We start from the raw sequence: 24388 nt of genomic DNA on the forward strand, positions 1-24388 counted from the left end.
CTTTAACATCCTGCGTCGGGAAACTCACAGAGCACGTCGTTCTACAGAGACTTCAAAATTACCTCGAAAACACCGATCGCATACCACACACAATGTTTGGATTCCGGCCAAAGCTATCGACACAGGACATACTACTACAACTAAAAAAAGAAAATTTTGACAACGCAAGCAAAAATGTACCCAAGGCAATTCTCGCACTTGATCTAAAGGCAGCATTTGATAATGTAGCCCACACAGCCATACTCAGGAATTTCGCCTCCTTAGACTGCAGACAACGTACATATGGCTACGTTAGAGATTTTTTAACAGCCAGACAGACAATCCTGAAAGCAGGCGACCTGCAGTCCGACCCCCACAGATATGGAAGCAGGGGCACGCCACAAGGCGCTGTATTATCTCCGATGCTGTTCAACATCGCCATGATAAACCTGCCACAAAACCTTGGAAGCATTCCAGCCATAAAACATGGTCTTTATGCAGACGACATCACAATATGGATAGCCAAAGGGTCGGAAGGGGAAATGCCGGACAGACTGCAACAGGCTGCCGATACTGTACACACGTACGCGAAAGAATGCGAACTCGCCTGCGCTCCCCAAAAATCCGACCTCCTGCTGGCGCAAAAACGTCGTCATGACCCAGCTACCTGGTTCTACATAATGATGGACGGTATACGCGTAGAACCCACAGATCACATTAAAATTCTCGGCATGACTTATCAAGAAGACTGCAAGAACACCCGACTACTTCAAAAACTGGACTCATCCACTGCGCAGATAACGAGAATGATCCGCAGAGTATCGACTCAAAAGTATGGCATGAAAGTACAAGATACGATAAAGCTCGTTCAAGCATTTATAATTTCACGCCTAGCCTACGCAACCCACTACACGATCCCCCAAGCAGCAGACAAAGAAAAGCTCAACACCCTTATTAGGAAAGCTTACAAACAAGCCATGGCCCTCCCACCGACAACGTCCACCGAACGTATTGCGGCACTAGGGATACACAACACCATAAAAGAAATCGTGGAAACCCATTTCACGGCACAGCAAGTCCGCTCGGCCTCACGAGCAGCGGTCGATCAGTTCTGGCCTCTTTAAAGCTTAACGCTCTCACGGAGACGGAAGACGCGGCCACAGTCCCTCCAGAAATCAAGGCAAGACTGAAACTTCACCCCTTGCTGAGGAACATGCACCCCGAACACCATCAGGCACGAAGAGCGGCTAGGGCAGAAGCTCTTCAACATCAATACGGAAAATCCGAGGAAGCGATATACACTGACGCCGCGGACTATGCCCGGTATAAAGTAAAAGCTGCGGTAACCGCCACACCTTAACATTACGGAAGACCACAACGCTGCAAGCAGAAGAGATGGAAATCGCCCTCGTAATCGCCCAAACCCGAGCATCCACCATCATCACGGACTGCCAAGCGGCATACAGAAATTATGCGGCAGGAAGAATTTCCACGATCGCTCTCGAAATCATCCTTCAACGCCCACCTCGTAGAAACAAGAATAATCTGGACCCCAGCCCACTCTTCTCTCTGCGTAAACCAGGCGGCGCACGCCTTCGCTCAAGATTTGGTCAGCCGAGCACCATTAGAAGAAAAGGAAAGGACAGTATACCCCCTTCTCACGTACAATGGCATCACACGGCATTACCGGCTTTGCCGAATGCCATACCCCCCAGTCTTTGAGCAAATAACCAGGCTCCAACAGACTGCTCTTCGTCAACTCCAGACGAACACGTACCCACACCCTACGAGGCTGCACGCTATACACCCAATCCTCTACGATCCCCTGTGACCCACTGCGGCGTCCCTGCCACACTTTACCACATGGTAATGGAATGCCAAGTTAACCCCCACATTGACCCTATCCCAAACCCCTCCCGAGAGCAGTGAGAGAGAGAACTCGCTAGCTCTTGCCCCAGCAGACAGCTGCAGCTGATCGAACAGGCGAAGACGGTGGGTGGCTCCAATGGCGCCCTGGACTGAGGGCTCCATCAACAAGACTTCGAAATAATAAAAGTTGTGCCCCTCCTCCTCCTCCTCCTCCTCCGCGCGTCCCAAAGTCGTTCCTCGGTGGCTACTCTCGAGGTAGCCGCTGCCGCCGGAGATACCCAGGTAGGTCCCGGAACGAAGCCTTGTGGGGCCGTCGAAGCAAAGGTCGATGGGGCGTGAACGCTCGCTTCAGGTGCCCGGCCATCGCCGCTGGAGCCACCAAAACGCAGGTTGGTGGTGCGACTAGGACGCCGAAGCCGATGCGAGGTCAGCCCGCTCCTGCCCAGGCTTGGTAGGCATAGTCGGTAACGTTGCCGCGTCCCCCTGGCTCGTTTCTCGAAGCTCACGTGCTCCTTCTGGATCCTGGTTCCTTCCCTCTCCTCCTTCTTAGGCCCTTCACTTATATACCTTCTCAACTCCCTCGCCGCACTCTAAAATTGGATGTGCGTCTCCCTTCTCCCTTCCATATTTGGTCACAATGTCATTGGGCTCCCTCAGGGCGCTCTCGGATTGGCTCCCCATTTCACTACCATATTTGGTCACGATGTCATGGGGCTCCGTCGCGGCGCTCGTGGATTGGTCCAGTTTTGAGGCGCACTTCAAATTTCAGGGCTTCGTTCTCTCTTCAGGGGGTTTTGGTGCATCCCCTCCAAGAGGGTTGCCCTTGACACATGACAGCGCGAGTGAATTAGTTTTGCTTTACCATAGTGCAGAGGGAACCGAATGGTAACCGATGAAGAGGATAATAAAATGCAGTTCTCACTTCTTTGGTTGTAAACAATTCACGTATCCAAGATCTCCGTCATGCGCGCCTGCGATTTTCCCAGACAGCTACATTGAAATTCCGGGATAGCTGAAGTCAGGAAGTCCGGTTATAAACTGCCAGTCTGTGTGTTGTACTTGCTCTTTACCAAGTAATCCTTCTCGTGTCTTGGAGTGTCGTGAGCCATTGGCACGCAAAATCAGAGAGCATTTTGTTGAAGACTGCGAACTTCAATGTCGCCTTTTTTTCTTGTGTATTGTGCTGATTTTGTCCAGCCATCGCGGTTTTTTTTTTTTGCTCCCTTCAGCTAACAACTTTATTAAGAGGGCAAGGGTGACGTGTTGATGAGCGCGTATTTTGTTGACGATTACGAACAGATACCTAACCTTCTTATCTTTCTTCTTTGAGCTCTAATTATAACTGCGCTGGATCAGCCCCCAAGAGATTTTTTGGACCTGTCGCGTTTTTTCGCCACTCGCTGCGGCTACCCAGAACTAAATGTATCAAAACTACCTGTTGATCAGCAATAACCACAGCTTACTCCAAGGAAGTCACCGCTAAATTTATTCATGCAAAAGAGAAAATTCCCACATGTCCTGGTGTCTGCTGATCGCAGTTTCTTTTGCCTATGGGCAATGCGCTTAGCAGACGGCAAACACAGCTCTTGTGAAAACCCATGAATAAATACGAGAACGGCAGTAAAGAATCACTGACTTCATTTTCGCCCATTATGCACGTGGAGCATGCAATACCATGAAAAATACAGTGTCCAGCTCTTTCAAGTTTACTTTCGCGCGCAGTGAACAGCTCAGTTCTCAACGATAGTCTCGTTGATATAAAGTGGCAGTTTGTTGAACAGCTTCCTTCGCTATGCTGCCGATGTAACAGAAGACGTCAAGTCTGAGCGTGGCTTGCTACCTGCTTCTTCAGACACGGGTCCCGTGACTCCCGTCAACGCATGTACGCGTTGTTCAAGCGAATTTTAAAACGCAATTGTAAACATTCTAGACGTAATATCGTAGAAAAGAAGAAATAAAGACGGATAAAGATGAATCAATGACTGCGACGAGATGCCGATACTGGTGGGCAACAAAAGGACCGACAGGCACCCAATCCCGCTGCTAAAGTGTGGAAACGTCACCCTGTGCAAGGTTGGCTCGTTGTGCCAGAGGCGGGCTCATCGCGCCCAGCCTCAAGTTTGTGGGGGAGAGGGACCAGATGCTAAGACACTCTTAAAGAACCTCCAATATTATCTCAATTAGTTTCTTTTCTCGGAACCCATCGTAAGCCTTTTCTGGGCTAGTTTCTTCCTCAAACACGTATATTTAACGCTTCAAACCGATACGTTACGGGGGGAGCCGCTGTAAAGGCTTGAAAAAGAACTCAGGCTACGCAGTGTTCATTAGCGTTTCGCTGACTTCATGCAGAGAAGTTTTCGCTTTTTTATCCTCAATATGACAGACAGTCCCTCAATCAAGGGTGTAGATAACAACGTCCTCTCACGTTAGCCACCAGCGTGGGAGTTATAAAAGCACGATCTCCTATGGTTGCTCAGATCTCCCGCAACAAATTATACATTTCTTCCTCCGAACAGCTCGTAGCAGTAAAAAAGTCTGAGAACGGGGCTAACAACCATTACACAGATTCCGTTGCCTGCATACATTGTCATTTTAATAATCTCTATAAATTTCAATCAGAAAAAGCGTCTCTACACTTGTCTTTAACTCATATTGTACGATGTGGATGAGGAAGCGCCACTTACTTTGTGAGATGAGCTTCCTGAAGACGGCAGCTTTCGAGCCAGTGTTCACGATCCTTATATATGCACATGCGCACATCTGAGAACAAGACACGGTACTGAACTGAGACGCGACTCTTTTAGCGGTTTTTCCCCTACACGTCATTACAATGTAGGTTTCACTCGGGGCCTGCAACTAACGGAGGATCGCACGACTCCGGTTTTCCTGTTAGTTAACCTGGAGTTGACTGACAGGACAACTCATCCGTTACCGCTGCTCAGTTAGTGAAAACGTATATGTAGATAGAAAAAGGAAAGACAGGCAAGATTTTCTACCCTGGCTAGCCTGCGTAGCATCGATGGTTCCGGCGGGGGTTATCGTCACGGCGTCTCCAACTTTGCCTGTTCGGAGATATCGCACACCGTGGTTGCTTCAAAAAACCCTGATGTGTGAGACAACCCAGATACCGCAACAATCCGCCGTATAGTTGGAGGAGAGAAACCATTAATTGGGAATTTGTCATTTGACGCAGTGTTCTTTTTTTTTTTTTGTAAACTGAAGCTTCCGATTTAGGATCTGTTGCCACACAGGTTTCAAATGAGTATGCTGTATACGGTTAATCGTGCACGGATCATAAAGTTATTTTCCTGTAATCGACTAATTTGAAGCACGGCCTTCGGGTGCTTGGTGGGAAAACTAAAGATATCCTAACCTCCTGTAAGAGATCCGAGGTAAGGTATTCTACCTCGACAGTTAACCTACCGTCAGCGTATATAAAAATTTAAAGAAATCCCACTTCGCGCCCGAGTTGTTCGATGAATCGATTACTACGCTTAGGAGGTGGAGGAGGAAAACAAAAGAAAAGGTCGAGAAGTTAGCTAGGTGTAGAGCTTGCTTTGCTACCTTGCACTGGGGTAGGCCTGTTCAGGGGATAAAACAGAGGACACATGAAAACAGGGAGAGTGGGGAGGGAATGCGCAAACACTCGTCCCTTTTTGGGCACTATACAGTCGTTCGTCTGAGGTTCTGTCGTCCATGAAACGTAGAAGGGTTTTTTTCCCATTCTTTGAAGACGATGTTAGGGACCGATGTCCTAACAATGCGTCTACTGTGGACGGTTGATTGTTCAATCGGCTGAGCTGGGTGGCCAGCACGCTTCTTCCCGATGAATATTGGATGCAGGGTAGCTGTAATGATTACAGCTACCCTGCTTCCGAAATCAAAACTTAACGCTGCATACATGACAAACGCTGCGTCTAATAGTGCGCCATACAACGAGATCTGGCTACGAAAAAATTCGGTCCAGCTGCGGTGCCAGGTTAAGTATTGTGGCCCCCAAACTCATTACGATCGAAATATGCGTTTAATTGCTCTTGGCGGCGCAAAAGCGTTTGATAGTATGTTTATTGAACATAAATGTCTGTTGAGAGTAACGCTGCTTGTATTTCTTCTACCCGCTCGAAACAAGGCCTAGGACTTTATCGAAGCAAAAGTTTCATATTGAAAAAAAAAACAGAATCTCTAATGAATCGAGATTTCGGCGCACCGTAACATTCGCAGGTCTTAAATATTCCAGGACCCCCCAATCCGTCCCGTATCATAACCAAGGTTTTGCTTCGGCGCGCGCAGCCCCAAAAATATGAAAGTTGGTGCGCTTTCACGGTGCTTCTTGTTGACTGAAGAGTACGCCTGGCGTAAGCGTTTTCACTCGCTGATAGCTCCGTTGTGAAGAAACCCCTCTGCACTAGATTGACCTCGTGGCTTTAGCAACCACGATTGAAAAGCATGATTCCACGCATTCCTTCCCTTGAACACGTTCCAGAAATCGGTTTTGTAATGCTGTTAATAAAAAATACGATCTGTTTCAAAAACAAAGAAACACAGCAGCCACCGTATCAGCTTGAAGGGGTAAACAATTTGCTTGTATGACGGGAATAATCTGCACAATGTGTGCGTGAGAAATAAGCGTTATCACTGCCAGAATTTCTCAAATGTGACTGCAAATAGGCACATAAAGCTATCCGCTCTCTCCTTGGCTTTCTACGTTAAATTCTTAGTATTTTTCCATTCAGGGATGAGGTGCAGTGCTTTCTCGGCGTCCGCTGGAACATCGACTGTGCTGGTGTCCTACAACTCTAGTCGTACCGGCAGTACACTCGGTGCTCTGCTAATGCGTCCTCACTTTAGGTCTTCACTCACTATGGTGAGCACGAGTCGATGCGGTGGAGTGCGCGTCCACCCAAGCCAGTGTGGCGGCATTTCGTCCAGAAGATGCAATGGATCATGAGCGCGTTCGGGACCAGACTCAGGCACACAACTGCGCCAGGCCATTGGGCGTTGCTGCCGTGCCACGGTAGATGTTGAAACCAAGGAAGGAGAACGCCTTACGCGCCTGTGAAGGCAGGTTGGGGTATCGGTTGCTTCGCCTCCGTCAAACGCTTTCCGCATTACATTTGGATGTGTGGGTCCTCAATTAGAACAAGCGTGCCCTGTTGTTCCCCGTAACTGGGCAACCAGCCACGTTGTAGCAGAACCCAACCCCCTTAGCATTTGCTCTCCATAAATTAGTGCTCTCAATATTGTCTCAGTGTAGTGTGCGTGCATTTAACCAGGCAAACACGCCCGTCCGTAATGAATTGCTAGCACCTTGGTTTTCGAACAGCAGCGGCAGGAATAAAGTGCGCCCATGTGCGTGCGTGCGTGCGTGTGCTCGCGTGCGTGTGTGTGTGCGCGCGCATGTGTGCGTGCGCGCGTGCGTGCGCGTGCGTGTGTGTGCATGCGTGTGTCAAATTCAATGCGAGCGCCAAATTCAATTGGGGCGCACATGCACGGTAAATTGAGCGAGTGGAAGATATTCAGATGGCCAGCGCACGACCTTGTTCCTGTTGCGCAACCCGCCACATTATCAAAAGGGCAATTGTTTTTTTGTTTTTTTCTGATTAATGAAGTTTTGCGCGACCACTTCTTTTTGAACCACTTATTCTAAGTACGACGTTGTTTTGGTTTATTAGTACACACAATCTAGACAAGAATAAAGAGTACAGTTATTTTAATTTTTATTGCCTAAATTACCATCCATACAGTAAAAACACAACTTCGATATTTTGCGCTTTTAGTCGCAAACAAAAATGTATGGCACATGGCCGCATGCTAATAACTAGGTATACTTTATGCCAAAGGGCATACTATCGCAAAAAAAAAAAAAAAACTAGGTATCCAGCCAGTGCATATGTGTCCAGTGCCTTGTCTGTCCAAGGTCCGCGTAGTCTCTGCTGGTGAAATGGGCAAGACACAGCCGGTAACTGCTGTAGATCTGTCGAGATGGTAAATGAGCCAGGTCCTGCCTTCTAAACACTGGAGCCAAACGCGAGATCTGGAACATCAACAAGCACGTTTGTATATTTGGGTTAGAATGAATACTAGCTGTAATGCGGCTTTCGGGCGAACATAGGTTTGAGTGAAAACTGGCATCTGTATTCAAAATAAATGTTACCTGATGTATTAGGAATCTTTCCTTCTTAAATCGATTTTGGCTACGAAGACGACTTGTGACAACACCAATCGTAAAGGCAAATTTTAAATTACAATCATCCTTTATTATTAGGAGACGCGGATACGTTTTTCTGTTTGTGCGAGCTCGGTGGCAACGACCCACCTTTCCTCCTAATCCAAAATAGATTTCTGCAGAGAAAAGCAGCCATCCCCCACCAGAATCGCTAAGCAATTATTCATGCATATATACTTTCGCGCACTATGTATTCCTCAGGTATTTCTCAGGCCCTGCAGTAAACCGGTTATACAAACCTTATTTAAAAACCTCTAATAAATTACTTGCAAATGTTAAGCCTGCATTGTCTAATTATTTATCGGCTTATAGCGGTAACTTCGTTTTTGTGAATATATCGTTCTTGTACTTAAAGCTGAAACTCGAAGCACGGAACTGAAGCTTAAATTATAAAAATGGCGGAATTACGGTTATGATTGTATTATAAACATATACAGTAATTGCTTAGTTTGTGTATTTATTGCTACAAATTCATTCTGCTATGTTTCGTTGATTCACGAGAACACACAATTGAAACGCAATTAATTATTTATGTAGTCACTACTAGCTAACAACATGATATGAACCTACGGACCCACCCTTTGAGCCATAAGTGTATGGGAGATGCCTTCCTCCAGCTGCAGACATAAATAGGCTGATAATAATAACGATAACAATAATACTGATATTAATCATAATAATCACAACAATATTATTAATATAATAACAACAGCAACGCATGCTACGAAAACAAACTAAACGCAGGCAATCAAAAGCTAATAAAAAAAGTGCAGATAGGCTCACTGTTCCATTAGTTTTTGTATATGTTGCCTCATTTGTATATTTTGCTGCATACCGTGCATTCACTTGCGCTAAAATGCAAAACACACGATCGAAACGCATTGAATCAGTAATGCACGTATAAACAAACGTGTGTACCTAATGTAGACATTGGATAAATTACCAAATGCTCTGCCACGCATTTCATGCGTAATTCAATAGTCAAAGAAGACAATCAGAATGTAAGAAATAAATAGTGCGCGTGTATGCTCACTTAAATTATAAAGCTACTGCTGCAACCGCATCCTGCTATGTCGTGCAAGCGTAGAAAAGCAAAACGAGCAGCATCCAGATCGTACCTTTCGTCCGCCGGGATCCAAAAGAATTTTATGCGGCCTGGTGTGAAGAATTTCGACACCACTCAGTACAGCACCATCTGTGATGACGGCGCGAATCCATTCATGCGTCTGTTTCGATGAAACGAACTTTACGGTGAAAAAAACGGCCCTCGGAACACCGTGGATCGTAGCATACCTGTGGGAGCGACTAGAAACGCCCCTTTTCAGCGGTGCGAAGTAGAAAGGCGCGGTTCCCGCTTTCCACTCCTGGTGGCGCTCGTATTTTCGCAATCTCGAACTGCAACTTTTAAGTTCACTTGCACATTAAAAATTGGGCCCATCTCCCCGCGAGGGGGACTCGAGTAAATGCGTCGCATAGGGGGTGGGTGTATTGCGTTAGCGTTTAGTGTTTGGGGAGTTGCTGGTAGTGAATGCGTTGTGTATCAGCAGCTTCTTGACGTAGTTTGAATGAGTCAAGGATATAAGGCGCGTTCGTAGCCTCCCATTCTGTGTCGGCTTTGTGGCGCAGTGGCTAGAGCACCATGTGCATTGCGTTCCGCCTGCTGGGTCGAGGGATCGAAACCAGGCTCCGGATAGTATTTTTTTTTATATAGTGTAGGGGGAGGGGTGCGGACTACGACTACGGACGTCAACGAGGGTGCCATCGTGAGTTACTGAAATGCTCTGCATTTAAAAACTCCGTAATTAATAAGTAACCTGGTAATAAATATTAAATGCAACAACAACGTTCATTTGTGCTCGTATGTAGTACAGCCCCCAAACGTTAGGATCGCTGCAGTCACGGGACAGAAAAACGGAGGAGTTTCATCCCCCCGGTATAGTAATCGTCAGTGCATTTCTTCACGGCCATCCGTGCTTCTGTTCATTTTTCGCAATCATCTGATAACCGCACTACCACCGCTAGCTACCGACTGCGCAACTTGGCAAAGGAGCATCGGTGGAGGCGAGGGGGAAAATAGTTGTGAAAGAGGTGTCAGTGGCGGTGAGAAGGAGCCCCGGAGCGGCGCCAAGTAAATCGATTACACGGGAATGAAAACGGGGGGGAGGGGGGGGGGGGAGGAGGGGGGTTAGACATATACTGCTTTGCAGTTAAAAGTTACAAGTGCGGGCACGGCTTCTCCATGGCATGAAAGATTCCAACAACTTTTAAGAATTTTGACTCTTTCTACCCTCGACCGTAAGAGCGTATTGAGTCACCCTCTCGGAACTCCCCCTCCCCCCGCTGCTCGTCCCCCATGAGCAGAGAAAAATTTCGCATCTGGCAAAATTCAGTACCTGCAGCCATTAACAACCAGCACAACACTCATGCGAGTGACGACCGTTTTAACTGGCAGGGCCATAAAGCTATAGCACACACAATTCGAACGTTCGTAGCCTTGAATGAGCTGTAAAACATACCCGCTGCGGCGGCTCAGTGGCTATGGCGTTGTGCTGCTGAGCACAAGGACGTGGGTTCGATTCCCTGCCGTGGTGGCCGTTTTTCTGGTGAAGGCGAAAAGCAAAAACGCCCGTGTGTTCGAGGTTTCGGCGCACGTTAAAGATCCCCAGGTAGTCAAAATTATTCCGGAGTCCTCCACTACGGCGCGCCTCATCGCCTGTGTAGCGTCGGCGCGTCAAACCTCAAAATCAATCAGCCAACACGCATGCATACGCGCACGCGCGTGCGAGTGCCAGCCCTCTTGAGTATCTGTGAGTAGTTTACTTACGTTTATTAAAATATATGTAATCTATCATCTTTCAATGCGTTATTTTTCAGCTTCTCATGACGTCCCCGTATTCTGGGACCGAGCTGGCGAAGTTGTGTGGATATTCGACTTAAACTGCGATGGGCTCAGTCGAAGCGTCTTTTGAGGCAGATGAGTTGTCGCAAGGCGGAAGGAGTGGCATGGCTGTCCCACTAAATCTGTGTAATCGTTATGGCGATATATTTTCTGCTTAACTCGACGCAGTGAAATGTTCTTTAGAGTGTGGCTATTCGATTTACAGTCTCGGACTCACCGCAGACTCCGCGAGAAGCAGTCCGGTATTCATTTTTCCCATACATCCCTATGGCGTGGGGGAATCCTCGCACTACCCGCGGACAATCCGCGGTGAGTCCGGGACTGTAAATCGGAGATACCCAGTGTATATAAAAGCTTACCTGTGTTCTTGCTTGTACTCATGAGTAGTCTACATTTCTTGTACTTCCCACCAATTGGAAACTATGCTCCGTGCATTGTTTACCGCTCCATTGTGCAAAGCTGAGTGAACCTCCCTATCAGTTTTACATCAGTCTTAAATAGCCTCATGTTAATTCACGTATTTGTTGCGAAGTCGATAATGAATATTTAAAAAATCAGTGCTCTTTCACTCTGTGAAGAAGGATTATCAACGAAGCTGGGTGCAGTCCGAGTATTGGGCGAAACAAAACATGTCTGTCCGTAATTAGCGAGTGAGCATACTTTCTAGTAGATTAGCTGAATAAAACTTGGAAGGACTGGATTTCCGACAAAACATGGGGCTGTCCCTTTCTTGCCCGTAGGAGTACAGGTAGTGGCAGCAGACGGGAATGCGACAATATTTGCAACTTCACCGCGAACTACGTAATTATGAAAGGCAGGGGGAAGAGACTGTAATATTACAGTCGCTTTAGCGGCTAATTGTCATGTATACTGTTTCTGGATAGCGTACACAAAACAAGAGTTACAACTTTTTTCTGCAACTTTTTTCTCCGTCCGTCGATGGCCACGTATTCACAGCACAGCAGCCGGGAATTCTGTAACGTTTCCAACTTCACTGTGGGCTAAATTATTATGACAAGTAAATAAAACTCGGCGCAATGATATAGCCGTCCTAACGCTTGCTGGACGAGGTAAGTACATTGCCTGCGGAAGGAAGCGGCTCGACTGTTTTTCATTTTGCTTCTTATTCGATTCTTTCTACTCCCTGTGCTTTTTATTTGTTTTACAATCAACTCTTTTGAGACACATGCGAATTTTTTTTCTTACACTACCTAAGGAGTCTCCCTTTAGCCTTTACACTTACTTAATGGTCATTTTATAACACGCCTGCAAATTTCATTCCCGTTCTCTTTCATTTGCTATTTATAAATTCTTTTCTACGCAATACGAACTTCCTTCCCTTTCCCAATCTTTACTCAGAGAGTTCGAAATTCAAATTCAAAATTTTTGGGGTTTGACGCGCCGAAGCTGCAACTGGGTGATGAGGCGCGCCGTAGTGAAGGGCTCTGGATTAATTTTCGCCATCTGGGAATTTTTATTGTGCGCCGAAGTCTCGATGCGCCAGGTTTCCTCGCTTTTTGCCTCCATCTGAGAAGTGGCCACCCGGCTGGGATCGAACCCGCGTCCAAGGGCGGGTAGTTCTAAAATCCCCCTTCCCAGCATTCATTTATTCTCATGATCTAACTTTGGCGCCTTGTACGACCATTAAAATTTCGAGTTATTATTTATAGCGCGAGTATTTCTTTCGCGAATTCTTGCGACTAAATTCCCACTGGATGGCGTCAATAGTTTAGTTAGATTCCAGCAGTCAAGTATAATTTTCTTTTTCATTTGGATAGTAAAGTTGTCGAGATATTACTTAGCCTATACTTACATTATATTGTAAGCCCTGCTAATTCCGAGCATAAATTGTGCAAATGCATCAAAAGTGCATCTTCAGACATTTTCCCCTCTCAACCTGTTTTATATTTATTGTTGGAATTTCCCTCACGTATTCCGTTATTTTTGTGCTCTCTAATGTCATTTCAGCTGATGGCCCAGTCATAAACAATGGACTGAGTGATCAAGCCCGCTACGTTCATCTTTGACTTGAATCTGCCTCAAAAGCGTTCCGAAATAAAGAGGGATTATATCCTTCGCTCTCCTTCCCTTCCCGATACCTTGGCTATGACCATGCCGTTACCTTACCACCTTCTTCCGGCATATCCGCGAACTGTGCAAGTAATTGAAGTCGCGGCTATAACGATTCTGCGATTTATTAATGCGTGCGGGCAGTGTTTTCTCACCACGTCGCTTAACGAACCGAGTTCGTTTCCTGCGTTCCAGTCCCATGCTTCTCACGTCATCTGCCGTTCGTAGCTCAGTCGGTAGGGCGCCCGCTTTCCCCGCATTTAACGTGGGTCCGATCCCCGGTGGTGGCTCTGCTGGAGTCGCGCGTCTAGCGGTTGGACTGTTCATCTTTTTTTCGAGTGGTCTATAGGTGAGAAACCGACAGACCAGGATTTTTACGTTTCAGCAGGCCAAGAAAAACTGTCGTAAATGAAACAAAAATGGAATCATTCGGAAGATTGTGTATTATACGCCTACTGCATCCGGAAGTTTGGTTTAGGTCCGGATTGATATTGCGTTTTTTTTTTTTTTTTTTTGCTTTCTGCTCTTTTCTTACGCTCTCCCTGGCCTTTTCCTATGTGGTTCCTGCGGTTAATTGTAATTTTCAGAAAACGATTTCTTGCTTAAAAAATACCACTGTAAATTAGTATTCGAATCGGTATACCGAATTTGTAGACCGTGGCGTACACAGTTCGCACTCTGTGGAACATTTTTGCTTGGACCGCCACGACGCACAATTTGTCTTCCTTGAGCCAGGGTGTCGCAATTTGCAGCTCCTCGTTTTTATTTAATAACCGTTCGCTGCGCTGGGGCGACATTTCAAAAAATAAAGAAAATGTAAGGGTAAAAGCTATCGGCAAACATATACTTTGAAAAATGACTGAAACGGCGAGTTTCGAGAGAAGACATTATTTATAAGTTTGCTGTCTTCACTGTTCTCTACAAGGAAGGAAGGAAGAATATAGAAGAAAGGCAGGAAAGTTAACCTGGCTAGAGCCTAGTTTGCTATCCTGCACGTGGGAAAGGGGAAATGGGCAAAAAAGAGAGAGGGGGAAAAAAAGAGGAAAAGTTGGACCAGACACGTATGCCCAGCACTGAGGCACTGACAGTGATTGACACTGGAAGCTCTCAGTCTATAGCCTAGTGTTCAAGTTCGTCGCCCGTAGAAAACGTAATACTTCCTTAGTCGCCTTCTGAGCGGATGACTGAGAAGGCCAGTGGCACAGAATCTTTCCCTCCGAAAATGGCCGCCGAGAGTCCAGGTTCCTCAGCGCTGACGACAGCTTTTTTCTTTCAGCCGAGTAGCGTGGGCACTCGCATAAAACGTGGCGTATCGTCTCCGATGTGCCGCACGTTTCGCACTCCGCCCTTGCTGCCATTCCTATTAAGTACGAGTAAGCATTTGTGAATGCCACCCCCAGCCAGAGACGGCAAAGAAGAGTTGCGTCAGACCGTGGGAGGCCTAGTGGAAGGGGACGTTGCAGGTGCGGGTCAAAGGCACCAATGCGTGCGCATGTGGAATCTTCTGGAGACCATTGGGAGATAGCTGTTTCCCGGGCAAGAATGCGGAGGACCCTAGCTGCGTCCGTCCTAGACAATGGGATGAGTACAGTTGTCGCTGTTTGATGCGCCAGCCGGGCGGCAGCGTCCGCACTTTCGTTGCCGACAATGCCGCAGTGGCTAGGAAGCCACTGTAGGGTGACATCATGACCCGCCTGGGCAGCACGGTCGTATACCATTCTTATTTCTGTCAGGAGCTGTTCGTGAGGTCCCCGGCACAGCGCTGACTGGAGTGACTGAAGTGCAGGCTTCGAATCACAGAAGATAGCCCATCTGCGGCACGAACTTTGCTCGATGGTGTGAAGAGCGCTACGGATGGCCGTAAGTTCTGTAGCCGTAGATGTCGTAAGATTGGCTATCTTGAATTTGCTGCACAGTGACAGTCGTGGTATAACGACAGCTCCGGCAGAACCCGAAGATGTTACCGAGCCATCAGTGTATACATGGGTTCGGTCACTGTATGTCTCGTGCATGTACGTCAAAGCGAGCTGTTGCAGGGCCGGTTTTGGAAGATCACGTTTTTTTGTCACTCCTGGGATATCTAGGCACACTCGGGGCTGCATCACACACCACAGCGGAACGAGCGGTCTCATCGCCGGCGTGTAGTTCGATGGAACGCTGGTGTTGTGGGCAGCTACTACCCTTGCGAACGACGCCCGTGGACGGGTCGCTGGTATTCCCGCGAGGTGATGATCAGGTAGACGGGCGAGGTGCCTGATATGTGTCCTGAGTATTTCGACGTCCACAAAGGTTGCAAAAGGGTGATTTTGAGCCAGGGCAATGGTCGCTGCTGTGGACGTACATCGTGGTAGGCCAAGACAGGTTCGCAGGGCCTGAGCTTGAATACCCTGAAGTGCCCGAGTAGTTGTGCGGCATGCTCCAGAAAGGACAGGGGCACTGTATCGCAGATAGCCCAAGAACAGCACGTTGTAGAGCTGTAACATCGATTTCAATGGTGTCCCCCACGTCTTGCCGCCGATGAGTTTGAGCACATGCACCACTGCAGAGAGCCTCTTCTTTAGAACGTTAACATGAGCGCTCCAAGAAAGGCCTCTGTCGACAACTATGCCGAGAAACTTGTGATTTCTCACATAAGACACCCTTTCACCATTAATATACAAAGGGTATGCATACATAGGCTTTCGTGTAAACGGAAGCACGGCGCATTTGCTGCTGGATAGTTCCAACCCTTGTCCGTGTAGATATGAGGTCGTCAAGTCTGCGGCATTTTGCAGTCGGGCGCGCACATGCCGACGAGTCACGCCATCTGCCCAAACACATATATCGTCGGCGTATATCGACACGTGAACCCTCCTTGGAAGGCGAGAAATCAGGCCAATTAGTGTAAGGTTGAACAGTGTAGGGCTCAGGACGCCTCATTGGGGAACACCACGGTGAGTATAGTGAGCTGATGTCGGCCCATCTGCAGTCATAACAAAGAATGACCTCTCTGTTAGGTAGTTCCGTATCCACTGGTAGACCCGGCCACCGAGCCCCACAGCCTGCAGTACTTTGAGAATCGCATCGTGCTCCACGTTATCGTAGGCCCCTTTAACGTCGAGGAACAACGCGGCACATATCCGCTTCGCACTTTTCCGCTGCTGCACAAAAGTCACCAAATCAATAAGACAGTCAGTGGATGAGCGCCCACGACGGAAACCAGCCATGACATCAGGGTAGACATTGTAACGCTCCAGGAACCACTCCAGACGTGCGAGAATGATTCGCTGCATCAGCTTTCCAACGCAACTTGCAAGTGCAATTGGTCGGTATGCCAGTGGATCCAGCATAGATTTTCCGGGCTTCAGGAGCGGAACGAGGTGGCTGGTCTTCCATTTTTGAGGAACGGAACCATCACACCATAGATCGTTGAAATATTCCAGCAAGGCTTGTCGGGCATCCTTGCCAAGGTGACGGAGAGCAGCATATGTGACTCCATCAGGCCCAGGAGACGAAGATGGCTTGCATGCAGCCAATGCCGCCCGCAGTTCTTCCATGCTAAATGGAACGTCCATCCTTGAATCCCGCGATGCAGGGATGTCACTGGCGAGCAGTAGTCCAGAAGGGCCTGCTCCACTGGCTATCCTCACGCAGACGTCCTCGGCCACTTCAAGCTCTCGGCGGTTCTGGTGAATAGCCAGGGCCTTAAATTGGGAGCGCTGCTGTACAGGAGTCATTAGCCCTTGCACAGTTTTCCATATCCTCGACAAAGGCTTGCGAGGGTCCAGCGTGTCACAAAAAGATTTCCAACGTTGTGCTTGCACTTGGGCAATGCGTCGCTGGATCTTCTTTTGCGTTCGTCTGCAAATTCTCAAATCTTCGAGACATTTCGTTCGCCGGTATCTGCGTTCGGCGCGGCGACGAACAGCACGAAGGCGCTCCAGCTCCACGTCAAACTCGGTCACTTTTGGAGACAGCCGGACGGAACGCTTGCAGGCTTGGAGTGTGCTTTCAATGACGGACTCTAGATTTTCAAGCTCATCGCTCCGGCAAATTTCGTCCATCCCTGATTGGAATTTCGACCAATCGGTTACCCGAATAACATTAGGATCGAGGGAACTTCGTAATCCATCTATCTACAAAAACACTGTTATACCTACGGGGAGAACATCATTACTGGAACCGAAATGAACCAAGGGAATGTGTTCCGTTTGTGGGGATTTTCGTCCACCAAACCCTTGAAGCGGCTGCCGGAGATGCTGTTTATACGTCAGTGTTCTTTGCCGAGCGCCCGGGAGCACCAAGCCTGCAATGGCGAAATTGCCGAAGTTAACACATCTAATCTTTATAATAGTGTCATTACGATTATTTGCTGAAGGCAATTAAGAAACAACAAAAAATCAGAATACAAATAAAAAGGAACCAACAAAAAAATAACAAGTCCGTCTGACCGCCCTAACGCGATTAAGACAAAAACTTAACAATACCACGAAAGCGAAACCGAAACGCGCGAAGTTGTTAAAAGCAGCAACTGTGTAACGCCTTGTATCTGCACGAAAATTACAAATTTTTGAACGTCGGACACTGAATCCTTACAATCGTTTTAACTGCAGATCATTGGTAAAAAAGGAAAGAAAAAACAAGACAAATATAGCCTCAGGAAACGCAGAGTAGCCTAATATAGCCAGCATGACCCGACGTCAAATATAAATGACGATAATTTATTAATTGGACCCGTTTGGCTACTTATACGAAATCCCGCTTCAAAAGACTTAGAAATGAAAAAAAAAGGTGGCGTAGGAAGGCTTGCGCATTAGTAGACAATTCTCGGAATTTGCCTACAGTTTTTCCAGCGAAGTTTCAGCCAAAAGAGAAACAGAGACTATGGTTTCAGACAGTAGGCCCAGAACTGCTACCTCTTCACAGTACACATTGCCAGGCATAGCGCAACGGGGCACAATAAAAAAAAACAGAATTTTGTTTTGGCGTTTTGGACGGGGGCCATCCTCCTTCAAGAAGGCGTTAAGTTAAATGCACGCAAGGCAGACAGCCGCCCGCTGTGTGTATTCTTGTTAGCATATGCGAGTGAACGGAGGCCGTACGCGTGCATGCCAACGACGCACTCGCTAGACCTCAAAACAAAACCAAAAGGGCTGTCGCCGCCGCAATACCATCGAGTGTTTTTTATCCTCGTAGATAACTGCTCTGCAATCGCTTGTAAGACGGGTTTCGTGGGAAGCGGCACCGCGCTGACTGCCAACGCAGGAAAGATATAAGCAAGGCCTTCTGTGGACACCGTCGCCGCATCACTCGCGATCGGTTCCTATTCATATCTTGGCCCAGTGCCCCCCTGTAACTTGAATCGGCGGCGGAGTTCTCGCACACTGCCTGTCCATGCACGCTTATTGTCCACGTGCGTAGGCGGTTTTCCTCGGGCTTTTCCCACTGCCTGACACTAATTGACTTGCGGCATACGCGCTAGTACAACAGTGCCGGAAGAGCCCTCGGTGCTGCGGTGCCTGAAATTTCTCTGAAAGGTGTAAATGGTCACTGTCGAGTTTTTTATTATTCCGCCTGGTCAACTATTACAAACTATGCGTCCTGTTATGTTTGTTCTCCGACGAGCGTTTCGGCCGCTAGCGGGAACATTCACTGTGGCCGAAGGAGTGTCTCTCCAAAGTATCTCAAGGTCCTCTTCATGGCACCGCGCTTTACGCTGCTGAAATGTCCAGGCCAATCCCAGCGGGGTGCGCTTAAACTTTGTAAATAAACATGTTCGTGGCTTAGTAACGAAGGGTAGTGAGTTTGAATTCTCTTTCTCCATCCAGTTTTGAACTGCGTCAAACCTCACATTTAGCCAAAACCTGGATTCAACCTCGTGTAACATCGCAGTGCTCATTTACCGTAATTAAAACGACTTCCGCAGTGACCACGACTACGCAGTGAGTAAAAGCTTTGGAGTGGATGTCGTAACAGCTGCGGTCTGCTCTAATACTTGCTCGTAACACAGCAGCAGTGAAACCCTGGAGAAACCTGCGTAGCTTGAACTCTCCTGCACGGGAAAGCAGAACACCTTACTTTATCCCTTTTCTTTTTGTTTTTCTCTAAATATTTGCCCCAGGAAATTTCAGCTCGCCATTTCTGCTTTGCAGCGCAGTTACCTCGAATACAAACCGTTATTTTTCATTCCTGGTGGTTCCAGCTAGCGCACCCAGTATGAACTGATTCAGTGCTACGTGCACTACGTCATCGGAACCACGATGGCATACGAAAACGCGCCTGTCAATTTGATTTCGTTTCAATTCTACTCGGCTCAAGCAAAAAAATAAAATAAAAGAAACTGAAAGAGGAGTCACTCTTCCTGTGTTCACATATTGCATTGATAGCTTTACACAATATTTCCTTCCCAATATTCTAGCGCAGTATTTTAAACACCCCCGAAGATTTATCCGGCTTTTCTTTGTTCTATTCTCGCTTTTTACCAGTGCTAATACGCGTAATCCGGTATTGTAGTCACTGAGTGATGTGCCACTTAACCTTTGCTTCTTGACTCCTGCAACACGCTAGTTAGCCGTAAATTTTTCGGTGCAAAAGCAGTTTTTTTTTTTTGGGGGGGGGGGGGGGGGGGGCGCACAAATACCCAAATCATTTTTAATGTTTAAAGGGGCCGTGAAGAGAAATTACGCCTTTGCTGAATTTCAAAGTACCCAAGTTAAGGGAGTCACGCAGCCGCAACAGGCGTTTTTAACCCGAAAAAAAAAAGCGAAATATTGAAAAACTCAAATTTCGCGCTGCAGTGACGTATTGTGGGCCGGAGCGACGTCATTTGGATCAGTAATCAAGCATAGTTACCAGGGTGTTAACTGCGCGTTAGCATTCAAGTGTTACGATCAAACCGAACTAGTGGACCCACTACAGTCGTCCATTCACGTCTTTTGGCGGTGGCTTACGCCGCCGCCCGCCAATCGCACAAGCAACACTGTGACGTCATAGAAAAATCACCGGAAGTGGCCGGCGAGTCCCCACTGGTTCACATGTTTTCTTTAATATGTCCGTTATTGGTTCGAAGTTTGCGATAAAAATTGTATTGGCATGACAAAGCGGCCTTTCTAATGAACCAAACTTGTATTTCGCCTTCATGACCCCTTTTAGTATTTCCGTGAGTACTCAGCAAGGAAATCTGTCTGTCTGTCAGTCTGTCTGTAACGCTTGACGGGTCACGTTGTCACCGCATACGAAAACGCTATGAATAACAGGCGCTAGGCTCTATATAATTTTATATCAGACTCCTCCTAAAAGTGTCTTCACACCACTGATTTTCTGCATAGCAGTGAAACTTCCTTTAAAGGGCCCGGTTTATATCTCTTCTTACAAATACGTGGGTTCTTGCAGAGGTATTAATAAAAGACCCTCGGGCCATCAAACTTTGATATCAAACTTCTAGAGCACCTAAAAACTGCTATCCCAGCAATGCATTTGTGTATAGTAGTTAATCCTAATCAATGGAAGCTCGTTTAACAGCACTCCATGGTTACGCATGAGGTCATTGTGGTATTTAACAAGAGTCCGCAGAGCCTTTCAGCTTCGATATTAAACTGCTTAAGTGGCGCCTGCAAAAATGTCTTCGAACAAGGATGTGCGTGTAGTAGGGAAGCCGACTTGAAAGGCGCTGGTCTATAGCATATCGGCTTCATTAAGTATTTATTCCACAATTTTCACTTGGGAGTCTCTAATTTTTGTCTACCTACCTCCAGGACGAAAAGTCTGTGCAAAACAGCATTCCTTTTTATTAGTACCAGTTTATTCACATGAGCACTATATACAAATCTGCACCAAAATACATACTGCCACTTAACTATTGAAACAACAATTTTATGCGTGGCGTTACCAACAGAAGCAGTGTTCCCCGCTAAAGGTAAAAAAAATTGTTTCCACACTCTTCTACGTCAGGAAGCTTGCTGTACAGGTCGCTAAGAAAAAAAAATGAGAGTGTACATACAGCCCGAGTACACGGACACCCCAAAGACTAATAATGGTGCCTATAGTCTATAGTACTACGTGTAGCGATAGAATAAGAACATTTTTACTTTCAGTGGCCCTTAGGTCATTTCCTCGAAATTAATTGTTTCGGCTTACGGTTGAACCGACCTTTGTTGTAGATATGAACGGGATAGACGGTAATGGCATAGCTGTTCCGTACAGCCACTAAGCTCTAACCGAGAGAAGTCGGCACACGAACTGACGTAACCCATAGTGAAACTTTTAACAGTCAACAGAGGCAGCAGGATTGACAGAGACGAACTGTCTAGCCCATTAGATACGTCACTGGAACATTCAATACACGGTAAGCTTACTTGGGCTTAATTAATTCCACGTATTTTACGTCCGTTCTGTTTGGACTGGAGTTAAATCGTGCCAATATTCACTAGTGGTTATTCAATGTGTCCCGGGTTATAATTTATGACGGCCACACACTAACATTAAGTTGAAACAAGTTTCTCCAGTTTCCCTGTTTGGCTGCTCATGTAGTAGCAGCGACAAAATGTTTTACAAAGCTACTTCTTATGGCTTTTAGAAATGTGAAATGCGGGAAGAACCTCAGCTCTTTGAAGAACCTAATGACCTATACCGACGGGTAATGTGAATACTGGATCGATCTCGCACGCGCATTTGTAGATAGAGAAAAGGCTGTGGCCATGGCTGTAAGGGCAAAGCGTGGAACGCCAGACTCCTACCATCACAAAGTCGTGAGAGGAAGATTTAGTTTGGCAGTTTTAAAGGGACACCATTCTTTAAGTCTCTGACTTGCAAACTTTTCTGCGTGGTTGGAACCGCTTACCGATGTGCAATGTGGGCTGCGTACTACTATGATTCATTATCACCATCTGCAGCATCCCGGGGAAAGCTAAGCCCATGGCTAATATCAGTACGTTCGCAAATGGTACCTGGCGGGCGTTGAGGCAACGCATCGATTTAAAGCCCGCTGTACGAAAGCAGCCCCCCGCGATGCTGTTTCAGCGACTAAAATCCCGCAATAATTTAAAAAACGTTACAATCGCGGCCCCAGCTTCTCTATGGCATGAAAAATTCCAAAACTTTAAAGAATTTCGACTTCTTTTACCCCCGACCATAAGAGCGCACTGAGTCCCCCCCCCCCCTCCCCCCCCCCCCTCGCTGCTTCTTCCCCCGAGTTTAAGTCATTAACAAACAGCAAAACACTCATGCGATTGACGAATGTTCTAACTGGCAGTGCCATAAAGCTAACACACACCTCCAAGGTTCACAGCCTTTAAGGAGCTGTAAAACATGCGCAGAGGAAAATGCAGGTTTAACAGCGTGATAAGCTAAAACCACGAGATCACATTCGCTTCACTAGGGCTGTTTTAAGGGCAGAACATTTTAAGGTCCCGTTTTGCCGCCGTAGCTCGTTCGCTGTCACGCTGTCTAGCCACCGCCACAATCAGAACCCCACGGTGTAGCGGTGTTACAGACCCAAACAGAGGCTTCGAAAAACAAGAGGTTTATATAGACATAACCATTTGAAACTCCTGAACCGCTGGCGCTTGTCATACATATCCCTGTTGTTTAGCGCAAAGAAAACTTCAGTTACATTTGAGGTAAAATCTGTGTAAATAATCGTCAATCCCGCGTCCATTTATTTAGGAACGCAAATTGGGTTGGTTTTCACGATAGTATGCAAAAAAAGTGACCTCCAAAAACGACGTGTTCCAAACTGCGCTGTAAGGCTCCGGCCCGTGCGAGATGAAAGTAAGCACAAAAACAACAGAACTCCCGCTCGTGCTGTTCCAGGCAGAGAACGCGCTAGCACTGCGAAGGCGCGGTAAATTTGGATGGTATTGGACACAACATCTGTTCAATTCATCAAGGGAGGAAAGCAGCGTGAGGGGCGCCACAGCCTCTATGGCGGATAAATCGCTGCTCTGCAATTCCGACCGTTTTCCCGCTGAGTGGAACTGCTTTAATGTTTTCGGCGATATCTTCCCCATTTTCGCTCCTTCGTACAGGGGGAAGGGGGAGGGGGGTGTTAGAACACCACCTGAAAGTTTCTAAACGCTGCATCCTCCTCCCCTCTCCTTTCGGCCTTTTTTCTTCGTACATACCATTTACACACCGCATCGGTATATTAAAATGTAAGAACGAAAATAAATATGCTTACGATGAAAAGGAAAATTACTAAGATGCTGTTTGGGCACAGACTCTCTTTCTGTTTATTCTGTTTACTGACGGCGTGTAACAACCCCCGAAAAACATTTCTGACTACGGCACTGCTTCGAACGTTTACTCAACTTCACGGCGTCTAAGACGGTCTTCGCATGTATGTGTTTTTCGCACTCGTGGAAAACATATTTGTTTATGCCGGTGTTTGTATATGCATTCTCATCTATATTACTACCAATTTTCTCGAGCCATTATTTATGAAATGAGTGTAACATCAGGTGTACTACATCCCTGAATTTTCTGTACAGAGACAGTAGCCAGGCTGGCCCCCCCATGACTCCGAAACTCAGCTCGAGCTTTAAGGAATTCCGGCTGGTTTTAAACGTTGTAATAAGGAGGTGGAAACTAAAATATGCTGTGTTATATATGGGGATCCCTACTTTTTTCTTTCATTTTTTCCATTCATAACCCACAATGCTTTCCGGGAAAGTGCCTCATTTGACTCAAATGTAAAAGAAGACACAAAAGGTTTACAGTAATTTCAAACATAAAGCTTGTCTTCAGCACGTGAGAAACGCTGAAGTATTAAATCCTCTGTTTTAATGGCAGCAGAGGAGTGGAGCCATTCGTGTAGCTCGCGAACATCCAAGATATAAAAAGGCGTCAGCTCGCAAAGAAAGGCGCGACAACTAAGACCTTTCGATGTAATGATAAAGGTGAAGCTTGGTGGAAAAACGCGCTGCAGGGCTGATCATGGCAGACGCACGGTAATGCGCTTTGTTGCGCCCTCGTAGCGAACGTAGTGGAATTCGTGGCGCCACGGCTTAAATGTAGACAGCGGCGCCGCAAGCGTGCAAATGGTGGGGCTGCGGCGGGCTGCCGTTCCATCCCGCCGTGTCCTCCAGGACGATAGCGGAAGGTGGCGCCTTGGATGGGCCCGGTCGACCCGACTTGATCACTGCACGCTGGGAGGAGACACCGGAGGGACCAACTTCATCCTGCGGTGAAAGGAGGGAAAACACGGGTGATTTGGTAGAAAGCCCTGTGTGGCACGTGTTACGATTCAGTGCGCCGCTATTCTTTTCGCACGTACTGCAAGCTTCATTCAGTGCTCTTGTGCTTTGTGGCAGAGCCTACCACTACGTGCACCTTCCGCGTGGGGGCCTCGCTGTCGGTGACACAAACCG

General features: G+C 47.1%; 2 protein-coding genes and 1 pseudogene across 5 annotated transcripts in view; all 3 read right to left on the reverse strand.

Moving 5' to 3' along the window:
- LOC144167047 (4 kDa defensin-like) overlaps positions 1-4664 on the reverse strand; it is a 12386-nt gene extending 7722 nt beyond the window's left edge. The window contains exon 1 of one of the 2 annotated variants that reach the window (XM_077696447.1): positions 4533-4598. The gene's annotated coding sequence lies outside the window, so the exon portion shown is untranslated. Of the gene's footprint in view, positions 1-4532 lie in introns of both variants that reach the window. The other variant, XM_077696439.1, reaches the window with a different exon arrangement.
- LOC144155501 (uncharacterized) overlaps positions 1-24388 on the reverse strand; it is a 339376-nt pseudogene that overhangs the window by 126282 nt on the left and 188706 nt on the right.
- Positions 20806-24388, reverse strand: part of LOC144138757 (uncharacterized) — a 46572-nt gene continuing 42989 nt past the window's right edge. For all 3 annotated transcript variants that reach the window (XM_077671177.1, XM_077671170.1, XM_077671185.1), the window contains exon 3: positions 20806-24199. In XM_077671177.1, the coding sequence (XP_077527303.1) occupies positions 24026-24199 (174 nt within the window). In that variant the 3' untranslated portion in view covers positions 20806-24025. The remainder of the gene's footprint in view (positions 24200-24388) is intronic.

This window comes from Haemaphysalis longicornis, unplaced genomic scaffold, assembly GCF_048455015.1.
Source record: "Haemaphysalis longicornis isolate Haplotype H1 unplaced genomic scaffold, Haemaphysalis longicornis Haplotype H1 scaffold_1, whole genome shotgun sequence".
Taxonomy (NCBI): domain Eukaryota; kingdom Metazoa; phylum Arthropoda; class Arachnida; order Ixodida; family Ixodidae; genus Haemaphysalis; species Haemaphysalis longicornis.